Below are 25,951 nucleotides of genomic sequence, written 5' to 3'. Positions count from 1 at the left end.
TCTGTAGAAAATCCTTGACTTGTGTGCCAGCAAATTGTGTTCCGTTGTCCATGACTAGGGTGTGGGGTAGACCAAATCTAGTGATGATATTAGTCCAGATGAAGTTGATTACGTTGACTTCCTTGACTTTGACTAGTGGAATTGCTTCAACCCACTTGGTGAAGTAATCTGTGGCTGCTAGGACGTATTTGAGCCCTGATTTCTTTTGCGAGATGAACGGTCCCATGATGTCTAGCCCCCACATGTGGAACGACCATGGGCTGGCTATGTTGATCAATTCCCTTGCTGGACTTAGGTGATTGTGGCCAAAAGTTTGACATTGGATGCATTTAAGAACGTACCTTTTTGCCTTTATATGCATGCCTGGCTAATAATACCCTTGGGCGATTGCTTTGTGTGCCAGTGATCTTGCTCCTACGTGGTTGCCACATTCACCTTTGTAGATTTCATCGAAAATGAGTTGTCCCTCCCTTGGAGTTATGCACCTTAGTAGGGGTCCTCTTGCTAATTTGCGGAACATTCTTCCTTTGATCACTATGTATCTTGGGGCTTGGAGTTGTATTGCATGAGCATGCTTTGTTTCTGATGGGATCTCACCATGTAAGATGAACTTGAGGAATGGGCCCATCCAAGATTGATTGATCTCTTCTTTGGATGAGGGCTGGAAATCTGTGAGGCTGTTGATATTTTCTTTCTGGTAAGCAGGTCGATCCAGAATGTCAATGTAGACTGTGGTCGGACATGCCTTTGTGTTTTGGAGGCTAGGAAAGTCAAGCTGTCTGCATGTATATTGTCCTTTCAAGGAATATGGTCTAAGGAGAATGTATTGAACGAGCTAATTATGTCATAAACGACTTGAGCATACTTTGCCAAGTTTGCTCCGTTCGTGACATATTCTTTGGTGATCTGCTTGACGATTAGCTGGGAATCGCTGTAAGCTTTAAGCTTTGAGACTTGCAATTGCTGTGCCATTCGGATGCCTGTGATCAATGCTTCGTATTCTGCTTCGTTGTTGGACGTTGCAAAATCGATTTTGATTGATTTCTGAAGCTGGGCTCCCTCTGGTGAAGTTAATACAGCCCCGAATCCACTACCACTATTATTGCATGCGCCATCTACGTGGAGGTACCATGTGTCTGGGGTGGCTTGTTGATGGAGTGAAGTGATTGGCTCGGGTTCCCAGTTGATGTCTTCGATGGGGAAATCTGCCAAGAAATCAGCAATGAACTGGCTTTTGTGAGACGTTCTGGGAACGAACTCGATGTGATGTTCTCCGAGTTCTTCAGCCCATTTGGCCATGCGGGCTATTTTGCTGTTAGAACTTAATACCTATTTAATGGGTACATCAGTGATGACCTTGATGCTGTGAGATTGGAAGTAAGGTCGGAACTTCGGAGCTGAGTAGAGTAAAGAAAGCATTGTTTTCTCCATTAGAGAGTAATGCTTTTATGCATCTGCCAACGTCTTGCTGGTGAAGTAGACTGACTTTTCAATTCCATCATGCTCGCGAAAGAGAACTGAGCTAATTGCAAAGTCGGTAGTTGCAAGGTACTGCCCTAGTGTTTCTCCTTTTTCTGGTTTGGACAAGACGGGTGGAGTTGATAAATAAGCTTTCAGGTCAGTGAAGGCTTTATGGCACTCGTCTATCCAAGTGAATGTTGCTTCCTTTTTGAGTATTTACATGAATGGTCTGCATTTGTCAGATGCTCTTGAGATGAACCTGTTGAGGGCTGAAACCATGCCAGATAACTTGTGGATTTGTTGTTTTGTCGTTGGTTCTGGCATTTCAAGGAGAGCTCGTATCTGTTCTGGGTTTGCTTCAATGCGTCTCTGTGAGATGAGGTAACCTAAGAATTTCCTTGAGGCTACTCCAAATATGCATTTGGCTGGGTTGAGCTTCATCTTGTTTTGGCGAAGTCGTTCAAAGGCCTCTTGTAGGTAGGAGATGTGATCACCTGCCTTTTCGTTTTTGATCACCATGTCATCTATGTAGACCTCTATAGTGTCTCATAGCAAGTCTTTGAACATTTTGGTGACAAGTCTTTGGTAGGTCGCTCCTGCGTTCTTCAAGCCGAAAGGTAGGACGTTATAGCAAAACGTACCTTGCTCGGTTATGAAGGATGTCTTTTCTTGATCTTCTTCTGCAAGTGGTATTTGGTTGTACCCACTGTATGCGCCCATGAATGACAAAAGCTCATGGCCGCAAGTTTGGTCTACCAGTATGTCGATTCTTGGTAGGGGGAAGCTATCTTTTGGGCAGTGCTTGTTGACGTTGGTGAAATCTATACAGAGTCGTACCTGACCATTCTTCTTTAGAATGGCTACTATGTTGGCAAGCCAGGTCAGGTACTCGACTTCTCTGATGAATCCAACATTTTTGAGCTTTTCTATCTCTTCGTTGATGGCTTTTCGAAACTTGAGTGCTAGCTTCCTAGGTCGTTGTTTGATAGGCTTGATGATTGGATCTACATTTAACTTGTGGCAAGCGACCTGAGGGTCGATTCCTGGCATATCGATATACGACCAAGCAAAAACATCTTTATTGAGAGATAGAAATTTGACAAGTTGTTCCTTGAGCTTGGGGTCTAAGTCAGCCCCTACATAAACAAATTTTGGGTCATCAGTTGTGCCCAAATTAACTTTTTCTCCTGGTTCTATCTGAGCTTGTTTTCCTGTGAGCTTTTCTGATGCCATTGCTGGAGGGCTGGATGTTTGAGGATCCTGCCTTTTTAGGATGTCCTTGGCTTTGACGGCCTGAGGCTTGGGTGAGGTCGTAGTGCTGACCTGATTGCATCGGTGAGCTTCTAGTTGGTTGCTTTTGAGCTCCATAATGCCTCTGGGACTGGGATATCGTAGGACCTGGTGTAGGGTTGATGGAATTGCTTGGATTTTGTGAATCCAACGGCATCCTAGAATGGCAGTGTAAGACGACATGGCATCGATCACACTGAAGCGTGTTGAAGTTTTGACCATGTCCTATTTTTCGCCAATGGAGACTGGTAGGATTACGTCTCCGATGGCATCTGTGCGATCTCCATTGAACCCATAGAGCGGTGCATTGGACTCTATCATCACCGAGTCCGGCAGGTGTATGTCCTTATATGTTTGATAGAACAGTATGTCGCATGAGCTCCCTGGATCGATGAGGACTCTTTTGACTGTCCAACCATTGATTTTGACATGCACTACCAAGGCATCATTGTGAGGTAGGCACACCTTGTCTAGATCCTCTCCTGTGAATGAAATTGTTGTTGTCCTCTTCGGGTCGGTGGGGTTGATCATCTCAGCTTTGGGTGAGAGGTGGTAGATTTATTGGATTGCTCCCACTCTTCAGTGCTTCTCCCGACCTGAGGTTTCGTCGTTTGAGGTGTCTGTAATCATGTTGATTACTTTGTCCTCATCTTGGTCGGAGGAGTGTTGTCTCCTGTTGTGCCTTGACCGACCTGGAGACTTAGATCGTCGAGTTGATCTACTTCTTCTTCTGTTTCTGTTTCTATTGTTGGCAGGTCGTTCATTACTGTGGCTCTTGCTTCTGTGGCACTTGGCATCTAGCTTGTGCCTCAGATTGCTTTCTGGTAAGAACTCTTTTAATTTGCCTTCCTCCATTAAGTCTTGGAGGTAGTGCTTGAGGCTCCAGCAATCATTGGTGTCGTGGTGGTAGAGTTTGTAGAAATGGCAATATGGACGCTCTGGTATGGCTATCACCTTGTTGATGTTTGGTTTGAAGTATGGTGCTGTATAGATTTTCTTCAAGATTTGACTTGGCATCTTGGAAAAGTTGGAGAATTCCCTCTTTGTGTATGAGGGTTTGCTGGCGTTGGATCTCTTGTTGTTGTTGTTATTGTTATTGTTGTTGTTGTTTGAATATTGCTTGCTTTCCTTAGGGTCTGGCTCGTTGCTAACTGCCAAGACCTCTTTGCCTTTGCGCTTGGCCATCCACTCTTCGTACTTGATGTATTTGTCGACTCTGTGGTACAAGTCGGCTGAGGTGTCTGGCTTGTTGCGCATGAGGGACCCTGCTAGGTCGAAGTCGTCCAAGAGGGCGTTTGTGAATGCAAAATTGGAAAACCGTCACTGAGTCCTGACTCCAACGAGAGGAGGTCCTTCTTAAAACGTTCTAGGAAGGCTCGGATCGTTTCGCCATGAGCTTTCTTGAGTTGAAACAAGGAGTCCAGGTCGGCGCGCTTCTTTCTCTTGTGGACGAACTCTGCTACGAACGTCTTAGCAAGGCTGTCGAAGTTGTTGACCGAATATGGATGGAGTGTGTAAAACCAGTCTATTGCTCCGTCCTTTAAACTGGCTAGAAAAAGTTTGTACTTCAGGTAGTCGTAGTCAAGATGGCTGTAGAGTGCTAGGATTTGGCTGAAGTGAGCTATGTGCTTGCCTGGGCAGGAGGTACCGTCGTATAACGGGAACTTTGGTTGGATGAACTCTGAAGGAGGTTGTTTGTCTCGGATATCTTGGATGAATGGTGATGCTTTATACGTCTCTAGCATCTTTTGAGCGATCTGGATCACGCTGGCTCTTTCACTTGACTTCTTTAGTTTTTGCGTGAAGTATTCTAAACGCTGATTGGTGGTGTTGGTTAGGGCTGCAACAGTGTTGTGCTCCCCGGCTTCTGTGGTGCCATTGTTGGCGTTGGAGTTGGCTTGTTCTCGCATTGCCTGGTTTTCTTGTTGCAAAGTGATGAAGGCTTCTTGGAGTGTCTTCATCTGGTCTGCCAATGCTTGTAGGTTGGGCTCCATTGTGGTTTTTTTTACCAGCTTCGTGGGCTTGAGAAAAGAGTGGTTGTTTTTTCTTAAGGAAACGAACCGGCAGACGGCGCTAATGTAGATGTTGGTTATTTTGGGACTACGACCTGGTGATTTGTTGGATTGGAAATGGCTACACTCTTCTTGGGATAAGAGTTGCCTACGTATCAAGTTTCTCGGGGTAAACTTGAATCAAGCCTTATATAGTTCATCTCTCTCTATTTATAGATATGTGCTTGAACCGTTACGGATTGCAGATCCACCTTGTGTGCTATCTTGGTGATTCGCCATTAATGTGTTGTTACAAAGTTAATGTTTCCTTGATTGTGGCGTTGATTGAGCTCCAAGATTGTGCTAGTTGATATCTTTCCATGAATGGTTATAACTGCTGCTGGTGACGACCTAGGTGCTGGGTCGTTGGTATGATCTGATGTTGTGGGACGAGCTAAAGTAAGATGTCCTGCCATGTGGACACATGCTCTGTAGGGTAGAACGGAGGGGACTTACAGTGGGCCTAGTAGAAAATTGATTGGTGCAAATATTACAAAGATACCATTACTAATGAAGATGATATGCCCAGCAAGCATCTAAATGATGAAGGAAATACAACTAGAGATTCACAAGGTCATGGGACACACACAGCCTCTACATCAGCTGGGAGTTATATTTCAAATGCATCATACTATGGTCTAGCTACAGGGACTGCTAAAGGTGGATCCCCTGGGTCAAGGCTTGCTATTTATAAAGCATGTGCATCAGAAGGATGTCGTGGATCAGCCATCTTGGCAGCATTTGATGATGCAATCAGTGATGGAGTCAATGTGATATCATTGTCTCTAAGAGGCAACTGCATATATGAGACCTGATTACTCAAACGATCCAATAGCAATAGGAGCATTTCATGCAGTTGAGAAAGGAATAACAAAAGAGTCTACTTAGCTGAAAATGATGGACCTACCTCAAAGATCGGTTGTGAATGCCGCACCTTGGATTTTGACTGTTGCTGCAGCTACTATCGACCACGATTTTGAATCAGACGACATTTATGGTGAAAAAAATGTAATCAAGGTAATACTCTACTCATTGATAGAACGTCGAATTTACCTAATGTCTTGCTTACTTGCTTCCAATTTCCTTGGGACATGAATAATAGCAAGTTACAATAGAACCATTTAACTCACGCAATGCACATATAAACCAATTTGGCCATGAAGAAATAGCATAAAATCCCTTAGCAAAGTTCCTACTAAGCGCGCACTTCCACATGACACACGGTTTTTCAATTTTCACGTTTGTTATCCTTCCCAAAATAAGGTATTGTTCAGGTGTAAGCAGTTTCCAACCCAATGATTTGTTCCACTGGTTGTAATATTTGCAACCCTTTTAATACATTATTTCGGAAACTCCTTTACAAGTCCTATGTGGAATTTTTTTGGTGATTATTAGTGATTTTCAATATGGTGTTGAGTTTTCTTCAAGATTTAGAGCTACTATAGTTGCTTTAATCAACGCATCAATTTGATGCCCTCTTATTTGTACCCTTTTTGCTTATTCTTACATCACTATTCAACATATATAGTTCAGTTTAATAATCGTTTAAGTGCTAATAACTATTTTAACCAAACTAACAATGATGTTTACTAAAAACTTACTACAATTAAATTGCATAGTCGCTTATGGGTTGATTGCTATAATTTGATACCGTGCATCAATAAAATTTACCAAATATTTATAGGGAGACATATTTATAATCTACTTTCATTGTAGTAACAACAACCTTCTTGAATTGCTATTAATATTTCTTTGCAGAACGCTTCCTCTAAAAATGGGTGTTTCTCCTCTTTTAAGTACAATAACGAGAAAGCTTTTGGAAACCCTATCATTGGGAGGTGATCAATGCAATAATGAGTGCATATGATGCTTTTGTTTTGATTCCAATTGGAGGTGGAAAGAGCCTTACTTACCAGGTAACAACAATGGTTTAGAACATCTTCATAGAATTACTAATTAGGATTATATTCAAATAACAATGAAATATTTTGGAAAATTTGTTTATATAGATAGTTAATTAACTTTTAGTTCAATTTCCTTTTACATTTTGGGATGCACAAGTGATTGAACATCGAAAGACAGTCCAATTCAAGATTTTTGAATGTCTGTGGTTCTTTGTATCAGAGTGCCAAACATGCATTTCAAATCACTTTTGCTTATGTAGAATTATTATATAGTCCTTTTATTAGTTGAAAAACAATGGATTGTAACCACAAACTTAATTTGCTCTGAATAGCATCCTCACAAGTTCAACAAGTATTTTTGCACTTTTGTATTGTATAATTATACAGTTTTCACAACTAGATTTTTTTTTTTTTTTTTTTTTATGTTAAGGTTCTTGGTTTTTGTTATGTTGTTTCCTTTCTTTTTTGGGCAAATTTTTTATACTTAATTACATTGGATTATGGTGCAAGTTGAAATACTATCTTCTTGAGGTAAGTGAATACGTAGTCGTCAATGTTCAAGCAAACTTATAACATTGAGAACAATCTCAAGAACTTTAACTGAGTATTCATTGTGTGGGTATGATTATTGATAACTTCGATCTCTCATCCAAAAAAAATGTCTTATTTAGGTGTTTCAACAACCCTTGCCTTCTACAATCATCAAAATTGTTCAGGTCAACTTTTTTCCAACTGTGATATCGATCGAAAAAAGAAAGAATTTTTTGTACATGTAAACTTATATATGTGTACAAAAATTTGAATTCGAACAGGTAAAGTTCTTAGTTTCTCTTTCAACCCAATAAATATATATCAAGCTCTTTATAGGATAATAAATGCTAAGTTTATTGTCAGGGGGAATACTCATGTTCTGCTTATTGTCAGGGTAATTAACGTTAGATTTATCATTGGAACTCTTCAATTCTCATTTGTCTTTTTCAAAGCTTTTGATATAATATGAGTTTGTTATATATTTTGATTAAAAATTCCACGATTTTTGTTAAAACTTCTAACCCATTATACTAGATTGATTAAAATTCCAAAACTTTTGGTGTCTATTGTAATAAACTTTACAAGCTGGGTTTCTTTTGTATTTTGTAGAACAAATAGAATAGCAGTGCTAGATCTTTATGGTGCTGGTGCTGATAAGCAATCAAGACTAAGGCCAAGCATTATACCTCCTACCTCACGAAGGTTTCTATGAAGGTAAGATTATATACTTTGTTTACTTTCAATTTTCATTTACTCTATAACAGTTCAATTGGGTATGTAGAAGGGAGTAAGCAGTAGTAAGTGACAACATAGTAGAAAACTATGACTCTCAGTATATGGGAAGTCAAGGGTTTATTGTCGACTGTTATCTACTATTACTATTTTAATCCTTTATGACATTTCCATGCACTTCTTGGAGTTCAATGAAAAATAGAGTTAGCTTTTCAGGTCATTGGAGTACGTTATAATGAGACTTCTAGAAACCCCCTAAACTACATATTGATGGGTAAGAGCACACTATCTACAAATTAATACTATTTAATTTGAATGTTTCCTTTTTTTTTTCTTCACTTTGGGTTGCTACTGAAATGAATCAAAAAATGAATAAATGTATAGACTCAAACTTTTAGAGTTGTCACTTCAAAACCTTGCGGCATAATATCTCCATAGTAGTATAATGAATTTGTTTGCAAGTGAAGATGATATTTCCATGGCATCCACAGTCCCCAAGTATCTCTCTTTTCCATTTCTCTACAATGTCAATGGTTAGAGGCATCAATTTCTGAAGGATCTTTCATATTTGTGAAACCATATTGTGTTCGTGATTGGTTATGATAATTCTTGGATTAGGGTTTAATAGTTTCGTACTCATTTTTAATATAAAAGTTATTGTTTGTTTTTCTATTGAGCAAGACTCAGTTCAAGTACGGCTTGAAATTTAAGGAGTACTACAATAAATTTTAAACTTTTTAGATGTGATGAGTCTTTTATAAAATATGGCTATCTATATATGGTGGTTTCTTTTCCTTTGGAGGATACCAAACAACTGAAAAGCTTTAAAAGACTATAGAGGTGTGCAAATGGACCTAAATGTTGTCACTATTATTTCTTATAGACTGTTAAGGAAATTGATTGGTTTCAATATTTTTTCTACAATTCCAAGGGTTCTAACCATTTAGTATGTTATTCAAGATTATGCTCACATTTCTACTGAGGTGTATGTCTATTGTAAATGATTTTTGTGATGAAACCTTTAGTGTTGGTTCTATTTATTTTTCTAAAACCATGGGATTTCTATTCATCCCTCCTTCACACTAGAATGAATACACAACTATTTGATCTCTTTTGTTTTTGAGAAAAAGGTAGCACATTAAAGATTAGAAGAACAATAATAAATCTAAGTCCTCAAGATCCTGAGTAATTAAGTAGAATGCAACATAGGCTAACATGTGCCTATTCTTAAATAGTTTTATTGTTAAGAAATATGAAATGTAGATCTAAGTTTGTGGTATAATAAGGAGAAGAAGAAGGATATGTGAGTTTGTGTTTCTCCCTATCGTTGTTGTAGGTTAGAAGTACCCATGCAATATATGGTACATTCTTTATAGGACAAAACAATTACTTAACAACTTTAGAAAGATGCCACTATACTATTTGTTCTTTTCAGTTAGTCAATAATCTAAAATGATATGTTTTAGTCGATTTTGGCGTTCTATATTCGATGTGATATCTATTATATTAGGCAAATAAACTTTATTCTTCCCAAAAAAGAAGAATGGTTTTGTTAGCTTTTTAGCCATGGTTTTTCCCAAATTTCTTGATAGTGGAGTTTTAGATTGATGATATATGTAAAGAGAAATCGAATCATGCACCACAGAGAAGATTTAGTGCTCTCAATTTCTTAATAATCTTTCTCGATTTGTTCTATGTAATTCTCTCTCACTCAAATTGTGCTTGAGTCGTTCACCATCTCTTTGTGGGACATTGTTGTAGGACCTATCTGTTGATGATACTCCATCATTTGGGGTGCTTCTCCACCTTTGGGATACTTTCATTGGTGGAATCTTCATGCTCAAATAATTCCCTTTACTGTTTTAATCAAAGCAATTGTTTAATACATGGTTGAAATTGCATAATCATTTGTCTCTTCATAGGTATTTTAAGTTTGATTTGTTAAGAATATTAATGGGTTATTTTAGTTTGATTCTATGTGTGAAGTTTACTACAGAAAATATCCGTGTATATTTATGTATTTATTGTTTTAATTAATTTGTTTGAATGTGGATGACTATGGGTTCCCTTAAGTAGTAAATGAGACAATATGTTAACATAATTATTGATCTATTGATTTTGTATCTAATTTTTTGGTTTGTTAGTTGAAATAATCTGTTAAATATGTAGCCTCATTGTAGCTGATTAACTATCAATTGCTTGGATAGCCATCCCAGTCAGTTACTACGATCCTCTACAATTGATGAGGATGTATTTGCCTTGGAGGTATGCACAAGTATATTTTAAAGTTGTTAGTTATATGCTTTTCATTTTTAAGGTTTTTTAAGATTGTTTGCCTACCTTAATGTGTTTGGTAATATGTTAATGGTGATTTTGATTTTTATAGTATATGGTATATTGGTATGCAACTTGCCAACTTCCATCAAATTTTGTCTATGATTAAGATGTTGTTTAAAACTTCCCAATCAGTATCTGAGAATATAATTCAAACCCTATGTACCTCTATATATATTCAATTATTCCGTACAAGTGTAATTGCCTTTTGACACTCTTTTTTAGTTCTTCAATTTTGCAAACAAGTATAGGAGATTCTATTCAAGTTCATTCCCTGCTTTCTACTGCTCTTACTTAGTTTATCGCTCTTACTTAGTTTATCGGGTATGACAATATTAGAGCACTCGAACTAATGACAAACGTTAGGAGTGGTATTGCAATATTTTCAAAGGCAGACCCCCCTCTAATATTGAAACCTTAGCTAATTTTTAATGGTAAAAACTTTTATGCTGATAGTTTACATGTATTTACTTATGTGTTTATAGGAGTGCAGCAGTCTGCGATGATGATACTAATTATTTGACGAAGTTAAATATCTGGAACAAGTGTTGATCTGATGCCTTCCTAATATGGTTTTTCATGTAAAGAAACCAACTAGGTACATTTATTTATCTTAAACCATGTATTGAACATACGTGCAAGAAATGTTTTTTACTATGCAACATAGTTTGGTAGCGTGGAATTTGTATATGGACGGAACTATGGCATAACAATATTAAATGGACTAATAGATAGTAAATGTAAAGTTATAGTTAAGGGTGTATGATAAATTGGACTAAGCTAAGTTGATTAAATAAATTGCTTTGGGGACAACATCAACTGTATATATATATGTAAAGGCAGCAGGAGCCAGGAAGTAGTTCCTTTAAAACTACCCTGAATCGTTTCAAGCAAAAGTACTTATGTTGACAAGAAGTCTGATAAGAAAAGTAATAATTAAGCTATGTAAATCTTTTAATCTCTATTTTCTCAAAGAAAAAGACTTCACATATCACCTTAAAAGAAGTGCATGTCACCTGTGTTTCAGCTGATGAACCCAATTTAGAAATGATGAGGTCAAAGGCATGGGTTATAGAACATTTAATGTTATTCTAATTTTATGGCTACCCCGTTAACTCACTTGAAGTATTACCTGGGACTTTTACCAATTTAGAAGAATTTCAGTACCTATTTCACACAGTCCCTACTAGAAGTTGGATTTATGCATGGTGAGTTGGAAAATTTTATGTACGAGCAAATGGTCGTTTATAGCACTATCGTAGCCAAGTAAAATATTTTTTTTTGAGGTTGTAGGTTGCACTCTTCAAGTTGTTTATGGTGTGTTCTTTAGGCACAATTATCATGTCCCACTATGATGAAAGAGATGTTTAAGCACCTCGAGTTAGACCTTAGGGTGGCCTTGCTTGGGAATGATAATGGGGATAGTCTTAATGAGATGGAAACATCCAAAACTTCTCCATAGGTAAAACACACGAAAAATCCTTTGTTCACCTCCATTATATACAACCATCTTTTGATGATATTAAATATCTTTGTCTTTATTCTTCTCATATGCTAACTTTGAACACTCGAGACATACACAATAGTTCTCTTTTTTATTTATTTTTTAAATAAGGGAAAAATGAACGCTTCGATTACCCGGCCTAGATTAAAATCGATTGCGGCTTCTCATTTGTGAGAATATCATTTTAATGTCGGGTCCGAGTATATGTGTAAGTGAAAAAGAGGTATAATTAATTATTTTCTTTATCAGGTTTTCTTCCCATATCTTTGTTTAATCAATTTTGATGTATAAGCTCTACTAACTACATGTAAGATTTCAACAAAATTTTGTTTTGTGCTTAATTTTATTTGACGATATGAGTATTCTGAGGTTAAATACTAAAAAAATGAGTATTCTAAGGTTGGTTCTCTTTTGTAGTTTTTTGGAATAAGAGAAAAACAAACTTAGAATGAATTCTTAGATTAAAACCAATGTTGGCTTCTCATGTATAAAAATCTCATTTTAATATGTCGTTTACAAGTATAAGTTGGAGCAAAGAGGCATAATTAATTGTTTTATTTAGTGGGTCCAAATGTTGCATTTATTAGGGTTAGAAACAACAAGTAGTGTTATAAGGAAATGTCAGTGGAGCTCCTTCGTGCCAGTCTTCCCCACACTGATGACCAACAACGCAAGTTTTTACTTTTAATGGATTTTGCTCAGCGCTCTATATTTGTAACTTTGTTTAATAGCCATAACAAATTATTGACACTGGAAACTTTGATCAATTAATTTATTGTATGAGTTTCAATATAGTTTAGAAGTAAGATTTTTAATACATAATAATAAAATGAAAAAAAAATTATATAAAAACGGTCCCCGTTCGTTGAACGGGTCCAAAAATCTAGTAAATAACTAATAACCTACCCAATTTAATAACTAAAACCCAAAATAGTAATAAATAAATAACAAAAAAACTTACCTATATTTCCAAAAAAAAAAAAAAAAAAAAAAAGAAGGGAAAACTTCACTTTCCTCATTCTCAATTTCCTTTCTTGATCTCTTTTTTTTTTTTTTTTTTTTTTTTTGTCACATCCCACTTTTTATAATTTTTGTTTATATTAATTTTGAATAGAGAAAAAAAAAATCATATGGTTCTCTATCTATTAATTAATTTGAACAAATGGTTTATATATATGGTGTATATAAATGTAAAAAAAAATACAATGATTTAATTTAGTTTTTTTTTTTTGGGTGTTAAGGCTTATTATTTTTATTTTATTGTATTTCTTTATTTGTTTGATTTGTTTGTTGAAATGTAGTTTTTTTTTTTTTACTATTTTTGGTTTTAGTTATTAATTAGGTAAGTTATTTGTTATTAATTTGTTTCTATTTTTGTTTTTTGAATTTTGAAAAGAAGGAAAATGATTTTGATGCCACGTAGGAAATGGAGTCCCAAGGAAATTATATATAGAGGGAGTCTGAGTAGAACTACTCTTTTTTTATTTGTAGAAATATTGGTAAGTTATTTATTTATTTATTTATTTATTACTATTTATGGTTCTAGTTATTTAATTAGGTAAGTTATCTATATCTTAATATTAAAGCTCCCACAAGGGGTATTTTTCAAGCTCTATTAAAATTCCACGTTATCTCCTATTAAAACGGGAATTTCTCTTCTATTTGAAAAACGAGAATCCTTTTTTACAACAGGAATTCCTCTCCTATTATAATGAGAATTCCTCTCTTATTAAAACAAATTCTAGCACTTCTAATTTAAGCAGGAATCATTCTCCTATTATAATGAGAATTCTTCTTCTATTGAAAAGGGAAAATCTAGCATATCTAATTAAAACGATAATTATTCTCCTATTAAAACACGATCTCTCTCCCAATTGAAAAAAACGGGTTTTTAAAACTTAATTAAAACAATTTGTTATAAAATTAAAACGGGTTAGCGACTAAAATGGTAGTCCCAATTTTCTTAAAAAAATCTAAATATTTTCAAAAGAGCTGGTGTGTATGCACGGGCCTACAATCTAGTTAGTTATTATTTTGTTTCTACATTTGTTTTTTTTAATTTTTGGATGCCACGTAGGAAATGAAGTCCGAAGAGAGTTATAGAGGGAGGAGGACGAGTTTGTTCACCAGCATAATTGGCTGGTGAAACCTACCGGCGCTACAAGGAGCCACGTGTATAACTATTTTTTTTTAAATAAAACAATATATTCAAAAAACCGAAAAAGAAAATAATGGTTCTTGTAAAGATTTTCTCCCCAAAACATGACTCTCTCTCTCTCCACTTCCCTCCAACTTCCAATCTTTCCCTCCATCTCTCATCTTCTCTACTCTTTTATATTTTTTTTCATATAATTTTTTTTAGTAAATTCTACTTAGGTATGATACCAAAAAATACTATAACCAAAATTAAATGGGGGATTTCTCCTTGTATTATCAAATTACAGTAGTTATAATTAGTTTCATTTATATTTTTTTTATTTGGTTTAATTGAATAGCTTGGAAACGAGATATGAAAAGATTTATATCCGTGTGGCATATTGAAAATTTTAGAGTACTATTGCCATAACAATCACTTCAAAACTTCAATGAACGTTTCTTCTTCTTTGTATTTTTTTTGTAATTTTTGAAGTCTTGTTATAATGACACTTTGAAGTTGTTGACTCCGAATAAAATGCTCATTAAATATAACGATGTCTCTATGGTCTAATAAGTATTTTCCCCTCAAAATATGCGTACTCTCTATTCTATTTAGATTATAATTTTTTTTTTGGATATTTTGTTTATATGAAGAAGGATAGAGGAAGAAGAAACTCATTGGAGGGAATTGGAAAGAGAAATAACATGTTTTGGGGAGAAAATCTTGGCATTTTTTTTGGTTTTGTGGATATATTTTTTATTTAGTTTCTCTGAAAAAAAAAGAAGAAATAGGAGAATTTTAATAATAATACACGTGGTCTCCTTATAGCATTGGTAGATTTTACCTGCCAAATATGCTGGTGAACAAATTCGGACTCTAGAGGGAGTATGAGTAGAAGCCTAAAAAAAAGAAGAAAAAGGAACTTCTCAAATGTGCAAAGATCTAATTCTTCGGAAAGCCATTGAATGATAAGATATGAATCCATCAAATTCAAAATGTGAATCACATTGGTCTATTAAAAGGGTCCCTATTAAAATTCAAATCAATATTATTCAATTTTTGGGAAAGAAATTTTAATTTTACCAAATTTATTTTCTGATATTCCAACACATTAAGTTTACATCCCCTTTTATCTATCCAATTAACTAAATTTCCCTAATCGTATTATAAAAAGATTAAACTTTCCATAATTTACCAAATCAAACCAAATTAAGAAAACAGACATGGCAACTCAAACCCGTCCGGTCCACTACACCCAGGTCTAGAGTTTAAAAGCTTACTTCCTTTACCAAAGGTTGACACGTCCCCAACTTCTTAATATAACCACACGTGTACTTAACTTACACATGGAGAAAACTAATGTATCTAATTCAAGTACCTGTCTAAAAACACTTTCTCATTAACTGAAAAAAGTAAAAAACACCGAAAAATGGAAACATCTGTAAACATACTCAAAACTTTTTCGCCTATCAAACGGAATATTTGAATTCCGCCCGATATTCCGGTTATTGAAAAAACGAAACGGTGTCGAAATATCAATATAGGGTCGAAATAATTAGATTTCGAAATCGTGTTGGAATATACTGGATTTCTCTCGGAATTCCGGTATAAGTAATAAAAGGAAATTCCGACGAAATCGAAATCTTCAACTATTTAAACCTAAACCCATTCTTCTTCTTCTTCTACACTCACTGTGTAAAAGCATTCTTTATACAGTTTTCAAGCTAAAGAACCATTCTTTATACAGTTTTGAGACTTAGGCTTGTTTTATTTCTAGCTTTAGTGTGTTTGAGTGAGAAGAATGTCTGCAAAACTCACTTCTTCTTTCTCTTCTTCCATTATTACATCAAAGAAGCCTTCTTTCTATTCATTACCCTTGTTTTTGTACTCAAAGAAGAAAAATTTCTCCCCTTTGAACAGTTTCTCTTCTCAAAGACTTCATTCTGTGAATTCAGAAAAGAGGAGAGTCATTTCAGTGAGTTGTGAGAAGGAGACTGGTTCTCATAATGACCCCTTCAAAGGGTCTTCACCGAAAGGGAAGAGAACTGATTTGAAGAAGATTTTAATACTTGGTGCTGGGCCTATTGTGATTGGGCAAGCTTGTGAATTTGATTACTCAGGGACACAAGCTTGTAAAGCTTTGAAAGAAGAAGGGTATGAAGTTATTTTAATAAATTCCAATCCTGCTACTATTATGACTGATCCTGATTTAGCTGATAGAACTTATATTGCTCCAATGACACCTGAGTTAGTTGAGCAAGTACTTGAAAAAGAGAGACCCGATGCGATTTTACCAACGATGGGTGGACAGACTGCTCTTAATCTTGCAGTTGCATTGGCTGAAAGTGGGGCATTGGAGAAATATGGAGTTGAGTTGATTGGAGCGAAACTTGACGCTATTAAGAAGGCGGAAGATAGGGACTTGTTTAAGCAAGCAATGGAGAATATTGGTGTCAAGACTCCTCCTTCTGGTATTGGGAATACTTTAGAGGAGTGTTTGGAGATTGCAAATTGGATCGGTGAGTTTCCTTTGATTATACGTCCTGCATTTACGTTAGGTGGGAGTGGAGGTGGAATTGCTTATAATAAGGAGGAGTTTGAGTCGATATGTAAGTCTGGATTAGCAGCTAGTTTGACTTCACAGGTTCTTGTGGAGAAGTCTCTTTTGGGATGGAAGGAGTATGAGCTTGAGGTTATGAGAGATTTGGCAGACAATGTGGTTATTATCTGCTCAATTGAGAATATTGACCCTATGGGTGTTCACACTGGCGATTCAATAACTGTGGCGCCAGCGCAAACACTGACTGATAAGGAGTACCAGCGTTTAAGGGATTATTCGATTGCTATTATAAGGGAGATTGGAGTAGAATGTGGGGGTTCGAATGTTCAATTTGCTGTCAATCCAGCTGATGGAGAGGTTATGGTCATTGAGATGAACCCAAGAGTGTCAAGGTCCTCGGCTTTGGCTTCCAAAGCTACTGGCTTCCCGATTGCGAAGATTGCTGCCAAGTTATCGATTGGATATACACTTGATCAGATCCCAAATGACATTACGAGGAAAACACCTGCTAGTTTTGAGCCTTCTATAGATTATGTGGTGACTAAGGTAATTTTTATTTCCCATAATGTCAGTTCCTTTTCTTGATCTTTTTACTTACCCTACATTAAAGTTTTTTCTCTTGGTGATGTAATATAACATTTTAGACCTGTCACAACTGAATTTATTTGCCTATTGTTCTCCTCTGAGTTATGATGTAATGTAAATTTGGACCATATCAAAACTTTTAATAGATATATTGATGATATTATTACGTAAAAGAAATTTTTTGTTTCGTTGTATTAGAACTTTCATATATGTAAGAGTAATATGTATGAGAAAGTATATGTATAGTCTGCCACATGGCATTGTATCTGGTATGCATTTCAACTAAAGTTGCTAAACTCGCATATTGTACTGGCTGAATTATAATTTTTTCTTGTCCAACATGCATTGACATTATTAGTAAATTCTTGCCTTGCCATTTAGTTATCTTTTCCAGACACGAAATACTGTTTTAGTGAGGAGGTCATACGTCGTATCAATTTATATGTGTGAGTCAATTTATACGTGCGAGTTATTACAATGCTCTGTAACAAGGATATTCCATCTTCGAGAACCGCATTGGAAAATTGCGTTTTACTCAACATTTTAGACACATGTAGTTGCATCTTGCATGTCAATAGAATTTGTGTCATATTTATGGAGAACAGTGCTGTTAGACACTTGGTACTTCGTTTGGACGCCACACACAAGTACACAACTTTGATGATCGAAACAACATAATTGGGGGGGAAAAAAAAAATAGTATATGCCTATGTTATACTGGGAAAATATGAAACTACCAGATGTGGCACCGGTACATTATATGATTTTTTTATATGCAATATATAAAGTTCAATAGTACTAGCGTGACATGTTACATTGGTGGATTTTTAGATTTTCAGCTAATGCATCATATATCGTTTTGTGGAAAATAATAGATCTGCTAGTCCCCTCCGTTTTCACTCTCATTGTTAACAATGAATTTCTGTAGCTAAGCACACAATATCAACTAGACCATTCTCTCATCTGACTTTGTGCATTTTAGTCCATATATTCATGTGCCTCGGTTGTATTTGTAATAAGAGACATCTTCTGTATATTGCTTATGCTTATTTTGTCATAGCATGAGGACATTGGTTTTGTTTATGTCTAGATTTTAAATATGGTCTGACCGGTCTGCATACTCAAAGACTTGTTTTTTTACGAGTCGTACTACATGGTTTTGAACTTGGTCTTTCTTTTGATAAGTCTTCCATTGGCCATTGCATTAAGTTTCCTTATTTTTCATGCTCAATTATTACCAATTATGTTTTGATTTTTGTCCCATTTTGTTCTCTTATGTTTTATTCAAGGTAGATTTGTCGTATGAAAACGTTATACACTTATACATACCTTCTATGGGATTTCCATGTAAAATGACACTTCAATTTTGTGGTGTTCAAACATTATCATTATTTAAATACTAAGGATAGGTATGACAATGAAAATTCAGAATCTGCTACATCATATGGGTTTTGAATTTTCTGTAAAACAAGGAGCATAGTCAAGTTTATCGGTTTCTTAATTATTTTTGCCTTCTCCTATATTCTCTTTCTTATTTAACAAGGTTTGAAATAAATCTTAAGGTCAAAGATTTTTCTCTCACGTATTTTCCTTTCCAATTTGATAGGATCATTAGAACCTATAACTTGTAATCTCATGAGTACGCAGTTGAAGCTGTGTCCATGTGTCCGAAGGGAGAGGAGCCCAACATCTGTTTTCCCAGATTAAAAAGAAACACAGTGTCTATCTTTTCTAGAATACTTCTGATCCTCATTAACCATTGTTGTGTTAATACCTTGTGGATTCGTTTGATTAATATAGTGCACTAACACTACAGGCTGTCAAAACGAGCGCACTTGATTTTTGTATTCTTTATAAGACCAATTATCTGAGATTTCTCATATTCTAAAGGTAAGAACATATCCATAACTGTTAGAAATTGCATATTTGGCTATAACTTTTGTCTACAGTTTATTAACTTAGCTCAATACCTTTGAATAACTTCACAATTTGTTACACATTTGAAGAAACGGAATGTCCGGGTGAACTAGTTTATTTATTTATATTTTCCATTACTTCTTCTCCTGATACTTGTTTCTTTCTCTCGTTATGTGCATGTCATCTTACCATTTCCTGAATTTATGATCACTTGTAGATACCACGTTTCGCTTTTGAGAAGTTCCCTGGTTCCCAGCCAATCCTGACTACCCAGATGAAGTCGGTTGGTGAATCCATGGCACTGGGTCGCACATTTCAGGAATCCTTTCAGAAAGCGGTTAGGTCTTTGGAGTGTGGTTTCTTTGGCTGGGGTTGTGCTCAGATCAAGGAGTTGAACTGTGACTGGGAGCAAATAAAATACAGCCTTCGGGTTCCAAGCCCTGATCGCATACACGTTGTATATGCAGCTATGAAGAAAGGGATGAAAGTGGATGAGATCTATGAATTGAGCCTCATAGACAAATGGTTCCTTACCCAACTGAAAGAGTTGATAGATGTGGAACAATATCTCTCAGCACGGAGCTTATCACAGTTATCAAAAGATGACTTTTTGGAAGTGAAAAAGAGAGGGTTCAGTGATAAGCAGATAGCCTTTGCGACTAAGTCTTCTGAGAAGGATGTCCGGTCAAAGCGGTTGTCCTTAGGAGTGATTCCAGCATATAAGCGGGTTGATACTTGTGCTGCCGAGTTTGATGCTGATACTCCTTACATGTATTCCTCATATGATTATGAGTGTGAGTCAAGTCCCACACAGAGGAAGAAGGTATTGATATTGGGTGGCGGACCAAACAGGATTGGTCAAGGCATCGAGTTTGATTATTGCTGCTGTCACACTTCCTTTGCCCTTCAGGTTTGTCAGTATATCCTACTTTCTGTTCTGTCCTAAGATGATTTCATAAGTAATAATATGAGATTCATATGGCTGTGCTAGAAAACCTCTGGTTTGGACCAGAGTATTTTCCATCTAACAAATGATTTTATTCATTTCGCTATTTACTCATCAGCTGTACAGAGATATGTGGCTGTCTTGGGCAGTTAAAATATCTGTTGTTTTATTTATCATCTTTTCCTTTATATGCGTTCTTCCACAGTTGGGCCATTGATTAGATTTCAAGTTTGATGCTATTTATACAAATTCTATTGCTCAAATTTAGTGAACCTCTCTCTTTTGTTGAATCATCTCTTTTTATTTTTATGAAGGTAAAAATGTTTAATTAATCTGCACTCATAAAGATACATGTACAATACATATTAAGAGTACAATAAGTATGGGCTACAGATGGTTGGACTTACCCCTCCCCTAGGCCATGCACTCCCCATCACCCTGTTATCAGTTGGGCCATGCAAAGCATGGGCAGACCCAGGCTATCATGTGGGTCAGCACAACCTCTTTACGGCTTGGGGTGAATGTCCCTGCGGATTGAATCATCTCTCTTTCTTTACGATCTTGAGTGTGTTAGAGCAACCTGTGGTTTTCTGTCGGAGAAACTTAACAATCTTATAGATAGTGTTACCAGTCCATCCATGTTCTGACATCATAAGCTTTTGATCAAACTTGTATGCGGACATTCGGCTGTCTGGGGCACTAAAGATCTCTTTCTGTATCTTTTGTACTCTACTTTTTGGCTCCTTCAAATTGTTCTTGGTAAAGATCTCTTCTTCCAAAGGTGTCCCACTGATTGGAGTTTCTACTAGTTTTGCTGAACCTTGATGTCTTAAAATAGTTCTCCTTTACGTAATGATCAATCTTGATGTCTTTTAATGTTCTCTACAGGAAGCCGGGTTTGAAACAATTATGATGAATTCAAATCCTGAGACAGTGTCAACAGACTATGATACTAGTGATCGCCTCTACTTTGAGCCATTGACAGTTGAGGATGTCCTAAACATTATCGACTTGGAACGACCTGATGGAATTATCGTGCAATTCGGGGGACAGACACCCCTTAAGCTTGCACTACCTATCCAGCAATACCTTGATGAACATAAGCTACTGAGTGCCAGCGGGGCTGGGTATGTTCGTATATGGGGAACTTCACCTGATTCCATAGATGCAGCTGAGGACAGAGAAAGGTTCAATGCAATCATCGAGGAGCTTGAGATCAAACAGCCCAAAGGAGGGATTGCTAAGAGTGATGCTGATGCTCTCAAAATTGCCAATGACATAGGCTATCCAGTTGTTGTTCGGCCTTCATATGTATTGGGTGGACGGGCTATGGAGATTGTCTACGGTGATGACAAGCTTGTGACATATCTTGAAACTGCTGTTGAAGTCGATCCTGAACGTCCGGTGTTAATTGATAGGTACCTCTCAGATGCCATTGAGATTGACGTTGATGCACTTGCGGACTCCCATGGGAATGTGGTGATTGGTGGGATAATGGAGCATATCGAGCAGGCTGGAATCCATTCTGGTGATTCAGCATGCTCTTTACCTACAAAGACGGTCCCTTCTTCTTGCTTGGACAAAATCAGGTCATGGACAAAGAAGCTAGCAAAGAGGTTAAACGTATGTGGACTCATGAACTGCCAGTATGCAATCACTCCATCTGGGGAACTCTTCTTGCTTGAGGCTAATCCCCGTGCATCGCGTACAGTCCCGTTTGTGTCCAAGGCAATTGGGCATCCATTGGCCAAATATGCTTCCTTGGTCATGTCAGGCAAGTCTCTGTACGAACTTGGGTTCACAAAAGAGGTGATCCCAAGGCATGTCTCAGTCAAGGAGGCTGTGCTCCCATTTGACAAGTTTCAAGGCTGTGATGTGTTGCTTGGGCCAGAGATGCGTAGCACAGGTGAAGTCATGGGGATTGATTACGAATTTCCTGTTGCATTCGCCAAGGCTCAGATTGCTGCTGGGCAGAGGCTACCAGTTTCTGGGACTGTTTTCCTTAGTCTGAATGACTTGACAAAGCAACACCTGGTCACTATAGCTCAGGCTTTTTGCACTCTCGGTTTCAAAGTTGTGTCAACATCTGGGACAGCGCAAATGCTAGAGCTGGAAGGTATTCCAGTGGAGCGGGTGTTGAAGATGCATGAGGGGCGGCCGCATGCTGGTGATATGATCACTAATGGACAAATCCAGTTAATGGTTATTACAAGTTCAGGTGATGCTGTTGATCAGATTGATGGTCGCCAATTGAGGAGGATGGCGCTTTCTTTCAAGGTACCTATAATAACAACTGTCGCTGGAGCATTAGCAACTGCAGAGGCTATAAAGAGCATGAAGCACAGTGATGTCAAAATGATGGCTCTTCAGGATTTCTTTGATGTTCCAAAGGAGACCAGTCAGAATCTGCAACCTGCTTCTTCGTCTCTCTGAGCATCCGCTAACTCCCAGTACTATCCTTGTCTTGGACTTTGTTTAATTTTGTTTGTGATGTTTAGGACAACAGGTAGGATAAGTAAAATAAACTTGCCCTAGAGTTTGGTTTTTGTTTTTCCCATCTTTGTCTGTATTCCCTTTTTGGGAAAAGGGAATTAGGAGGTATCCATGTGTTCTGTATGTGAATGAGTTCAGTGGAAATGAAGCTCTCAGGGACTCCGAGTCCCTCATAAGATTTTGAGCAGTTTTGAAATGTTAGTGTGTGTTTGTTTAGTGGTGATTTCAGGGGTGCTGAAATTCTAATTTCCGCTCTTGATAATTTTACATGTTCAACTTACTTATTCTCCCTCTCAGCGTCTAATGTGTCTCACATGCATCTTTTGTGTGTGGACTGTGGACGTGGTTAGATAAAGTACTAACCTTATTCTACTCTAGGCTTATATCATCTACTCCATCGTTTACTTTATTTGTGGAAATGGAATGTAAAGATACGTAGCATACGAGTTTTTCCGTCAGCACAATGTTCACCGATCAAGAAGAAAATTAAATAAAAATAAAGAAACAGAAATTTAGACATGTTCGACAACTTGGAAAAACTGTGCTCACCGCTTAAAGGCTGCTGTTAAGCATTCTGCTGAAGTACTGTTATTTATTTTTCTAGCTTTATCCCTGAGTAGTATTCGTTTGGTCTAGCACTCTAGCCACTATTTCAGTAAGATTTGATCCCTGTTGTCTTTTTCTTCCTAGGAAGTTGTTTTACAGTTTAAGAGACTATTTACCTTAGCACATCACCAAATTCTTCTGTAGTAAATGTTTCGTTTTCCCAGTCACACCTTTTCAGCTTCTTCCTTGGCTCATCTTTCTCACTTGTTAGTTGTTGTCATGGACTCATGGTTTCTTCACTCACTACAAGACAGGCGGTTTAATTGGAATCCTTGTGGTTCAACTTGTGAACCATCACCACTTTCTAATTTACTGCGAAGCGTTTTCGCTGTGTAATCCAGTTGCTTTGCTTTTGCTTATGAGCTAGTGAAACTGTAATGTAAATCTGAGTTTGCTTTGCTTATATACTTTGGTGCCGGCCCAGAGCCCTAGAGTCGTAAACAATCAGGTGTTTCTATGTATTGCTTAGAGCAAGCTACATTTCCAGCTTAATGAATACCCGCTCTTTTGTCGTTCAAAAAATCAAAGCATTTTTTATCCTCAAAATTTAAGGACTGTTTAGTATAGTTAACCGGTAAAGCTGCCCATTTAAGTTGTTGAATGGATTGGCACTACTTACTAGGTTTGGGTAGGGATAAGTAATAGAAGAGGGGGTTGTGGCTTGTGGCTTGAGTTGAAAAGACGAGGACACCGAAGAGACTCAACAAATTGTTGGGGTTAATATCAATACCAATCGATTTCTCATTGCACAGATAATTTGTATTTGAACCAACTACTATTCCAGACAAATTTTAAATATCCGCTACAACTATTTTAATATGCCCAACTCTCTAAACAACTATTAATAACAGATAATAATGCAAAGAAGAAGAACAAGCATACCACAATACAAAGATGTAATGTGGTTCGGCCAATGGTGCCTATTTCTACAAGAGGTAATCCTTTATAAAGTGGGAAGGACGATTACAATCATTCTTTTCAGTCTTTCACTTAACTAGATCACTTCTCTCTCTTTACAGACTTTTCTCTCTGCAAAGGTTTTCTCTCAATCTTGATTGCTCTCAAAATTGGGTTTTAATTGTGTTGCTTTGGTTCGTGTGTTAGGTTTTGCCAAAAAAACCCCAACCTATATTGCAAACTCGCGGTTTTACAAAAATAGAATTCTGCCAAAAATAGACATGGGTGCGGGCGCGCTCTCGGCAAGGCCAATGTCGAGCGCGTGCGCCCTTAACTTACTGTTTCTTGTTCACGGCATGGGCGCGGGGATCGCCTTGGGCAAGACCAATCTGAGCACGCGCGTGCTCGAACCTTTTCACGCAAACAGAACTGATTTCTCTTTCTTCCTCATGTGAGGGATAACTCCAACAATCTCCCCCTCCCGAACAGTGAGGGGGGATACCTCCATGCAATTTCTAAATCAACAAGAGGAGTGTGCTACTATTCCGGCGGTAGCACAATAAACATCAAACTTACCTTTTGGTAAGACTTTGGTCATCATATCCGACCAGTTCTTGTCGGTATGGATCTTTTCAATGCACAAATGCTTGTCTTCGAGTACTTTTCTAATCCAATGATAACGCACATGTATGTGCTTGGATCTAGAATGAAAACTCGGATTCTTGCTCAAATGGATGGCGCTCTGACTGTCACGTAGAACTACAAACTATTTCTGCTTTCGCCATAGTTCATCTCTTCATCCATAACATCTCTTTGCAACACTCAGTGGCTGCAATATACTCGGCTTCTGTAGTGGAGAGGGCAACACACTTTTGCAACTTAGATTGCTAAGAAACTACTCCCCCTGCAAAAGTAACCAGATAACCGGAGGTGGACTTTCTTCCTTTCGATTTTTCAACTAACTCATAAGTGTGATTCTTATGTAAATAATCCATCTCATCTGCCATGACCTTCAACCACTTCTCTTTGTCTGTACCTTCAAGTGTCTCTTGATTGTACATAGGTTCTCCACTATCAAATAGTAAAACATACGTATGTGGTGGATACCTGGTTGAAGCTTGTCTCTCTCTGTCTGACCTCTTTACCCTATCTGCTTATGGCTCAGGAGGATGCACTTCTGCTTGCTCAGGTGGTGGTTCATGCACTTCATCTGCATCTTCTATATCAATAAGTTCTATCCCATCATGAGCTTTAAACCCATGGTTCTTTACATTCTCAATGCCTTCTGCACATTCCACAGTAGGAATTTCTGGTTCTGAATCAACAAGATCATTAGTGAACGCTTGTAACTTCTCACCCTCCTTAAAGTCTGCTATGGTTTGGTCTTCCAATAACACAACATCTCGACTTTGGATTACCTTCTTGTTAATTGGATCATAGAGTTTGTAGCCAAACTTCTCATCCCTATAACCCAGAAAAATGAACTACTTGGCTTTGTCGTCAAGCTTGGATCTCTCATCCTTGGGAATATGAGTAAATGCCCTGCACCCAAATACCCTCAAGTATCTATAACCAACATCTTTGCTTGACCATACTCTCTATGGATAATCACTAGTTAGAGGCTTTGACGGCGATAGGTTGATCACATGCATGGCTGTACGCATTGCTTCTACCCAGTAACTTCTAGGTAACCTAGAGTGAGACAACATACATCTCATCCTTTCTACAATGGTCCGATTCATTCTCTCGGATATTCCATTCTATTGCGGTGTCTTGGGAACGGTCTGCTCATGACAAATCCCATGACTCTTGCAATACTCTTCAAACGGCCCTATGTACTCACCCCCATTATCTGAGCGAATATATTTCAGAGGCTTCCTTGTCTCTCTTTCCACCATGCTATGGAAAGTCTTGAACACGCCAAGTACTTCATCCTTGGTCTTCAGACTATATACCCATATCTTTCTATACGCATCATCAATGAGAATCAAGAAGTACAAAGC

The 25,951-nt window shown here is 37.3% G+C and overlaps 1 protein-coding gene across 1 annotated transcript; it reads left to right on the top strand.

Annotated features, from left to right (window-relative positions):
- Positions 1-15,619: 15,619 nt before the first annotated feature.
- CARB (carbamoyl phosphate synthetase B) lies at positions 15,620-22,641 on the top strand. Its single transcript, XM_086576916.1, has 3 exons — positions 15,620-17,050; positions 19,224-19,916; positions 20,841-22,641. The coding sequence occupies exons 1-3, from the start codon at positions 15,746-15,748 to the stop codon at positions 22,383-22,385; spliced, it is 3,543 nt and encodes a 1,180-aa protein (XP_086433042.1). The 5' UTR covers positions 15,620-15,745; the 3' UTR covers positions 22,386-22,641.
- The last annotated feature ends 3,310 nt before the right edge of the window (positions 22,642-25,951 follow it).

The sequence above is a fragment of the Coptis chinensis genome, chromosome 8, assembly GCF_015680905.1.
Source record: "Coptis chinensis isolate HL-2020 chromosome 8, ASM1568090v1, whole genome shotgun sequence".
Taxonomy (NCBI): Eukaryota; Viridiplantae; Streptophyta; class Magnoliopsida; order Ranunculales; family Ranunculaceae; genus Coptis; species Coptis chinensis.
This window is presented reverse-complemented; position numbering and strand designations above follow the sequence as displayed.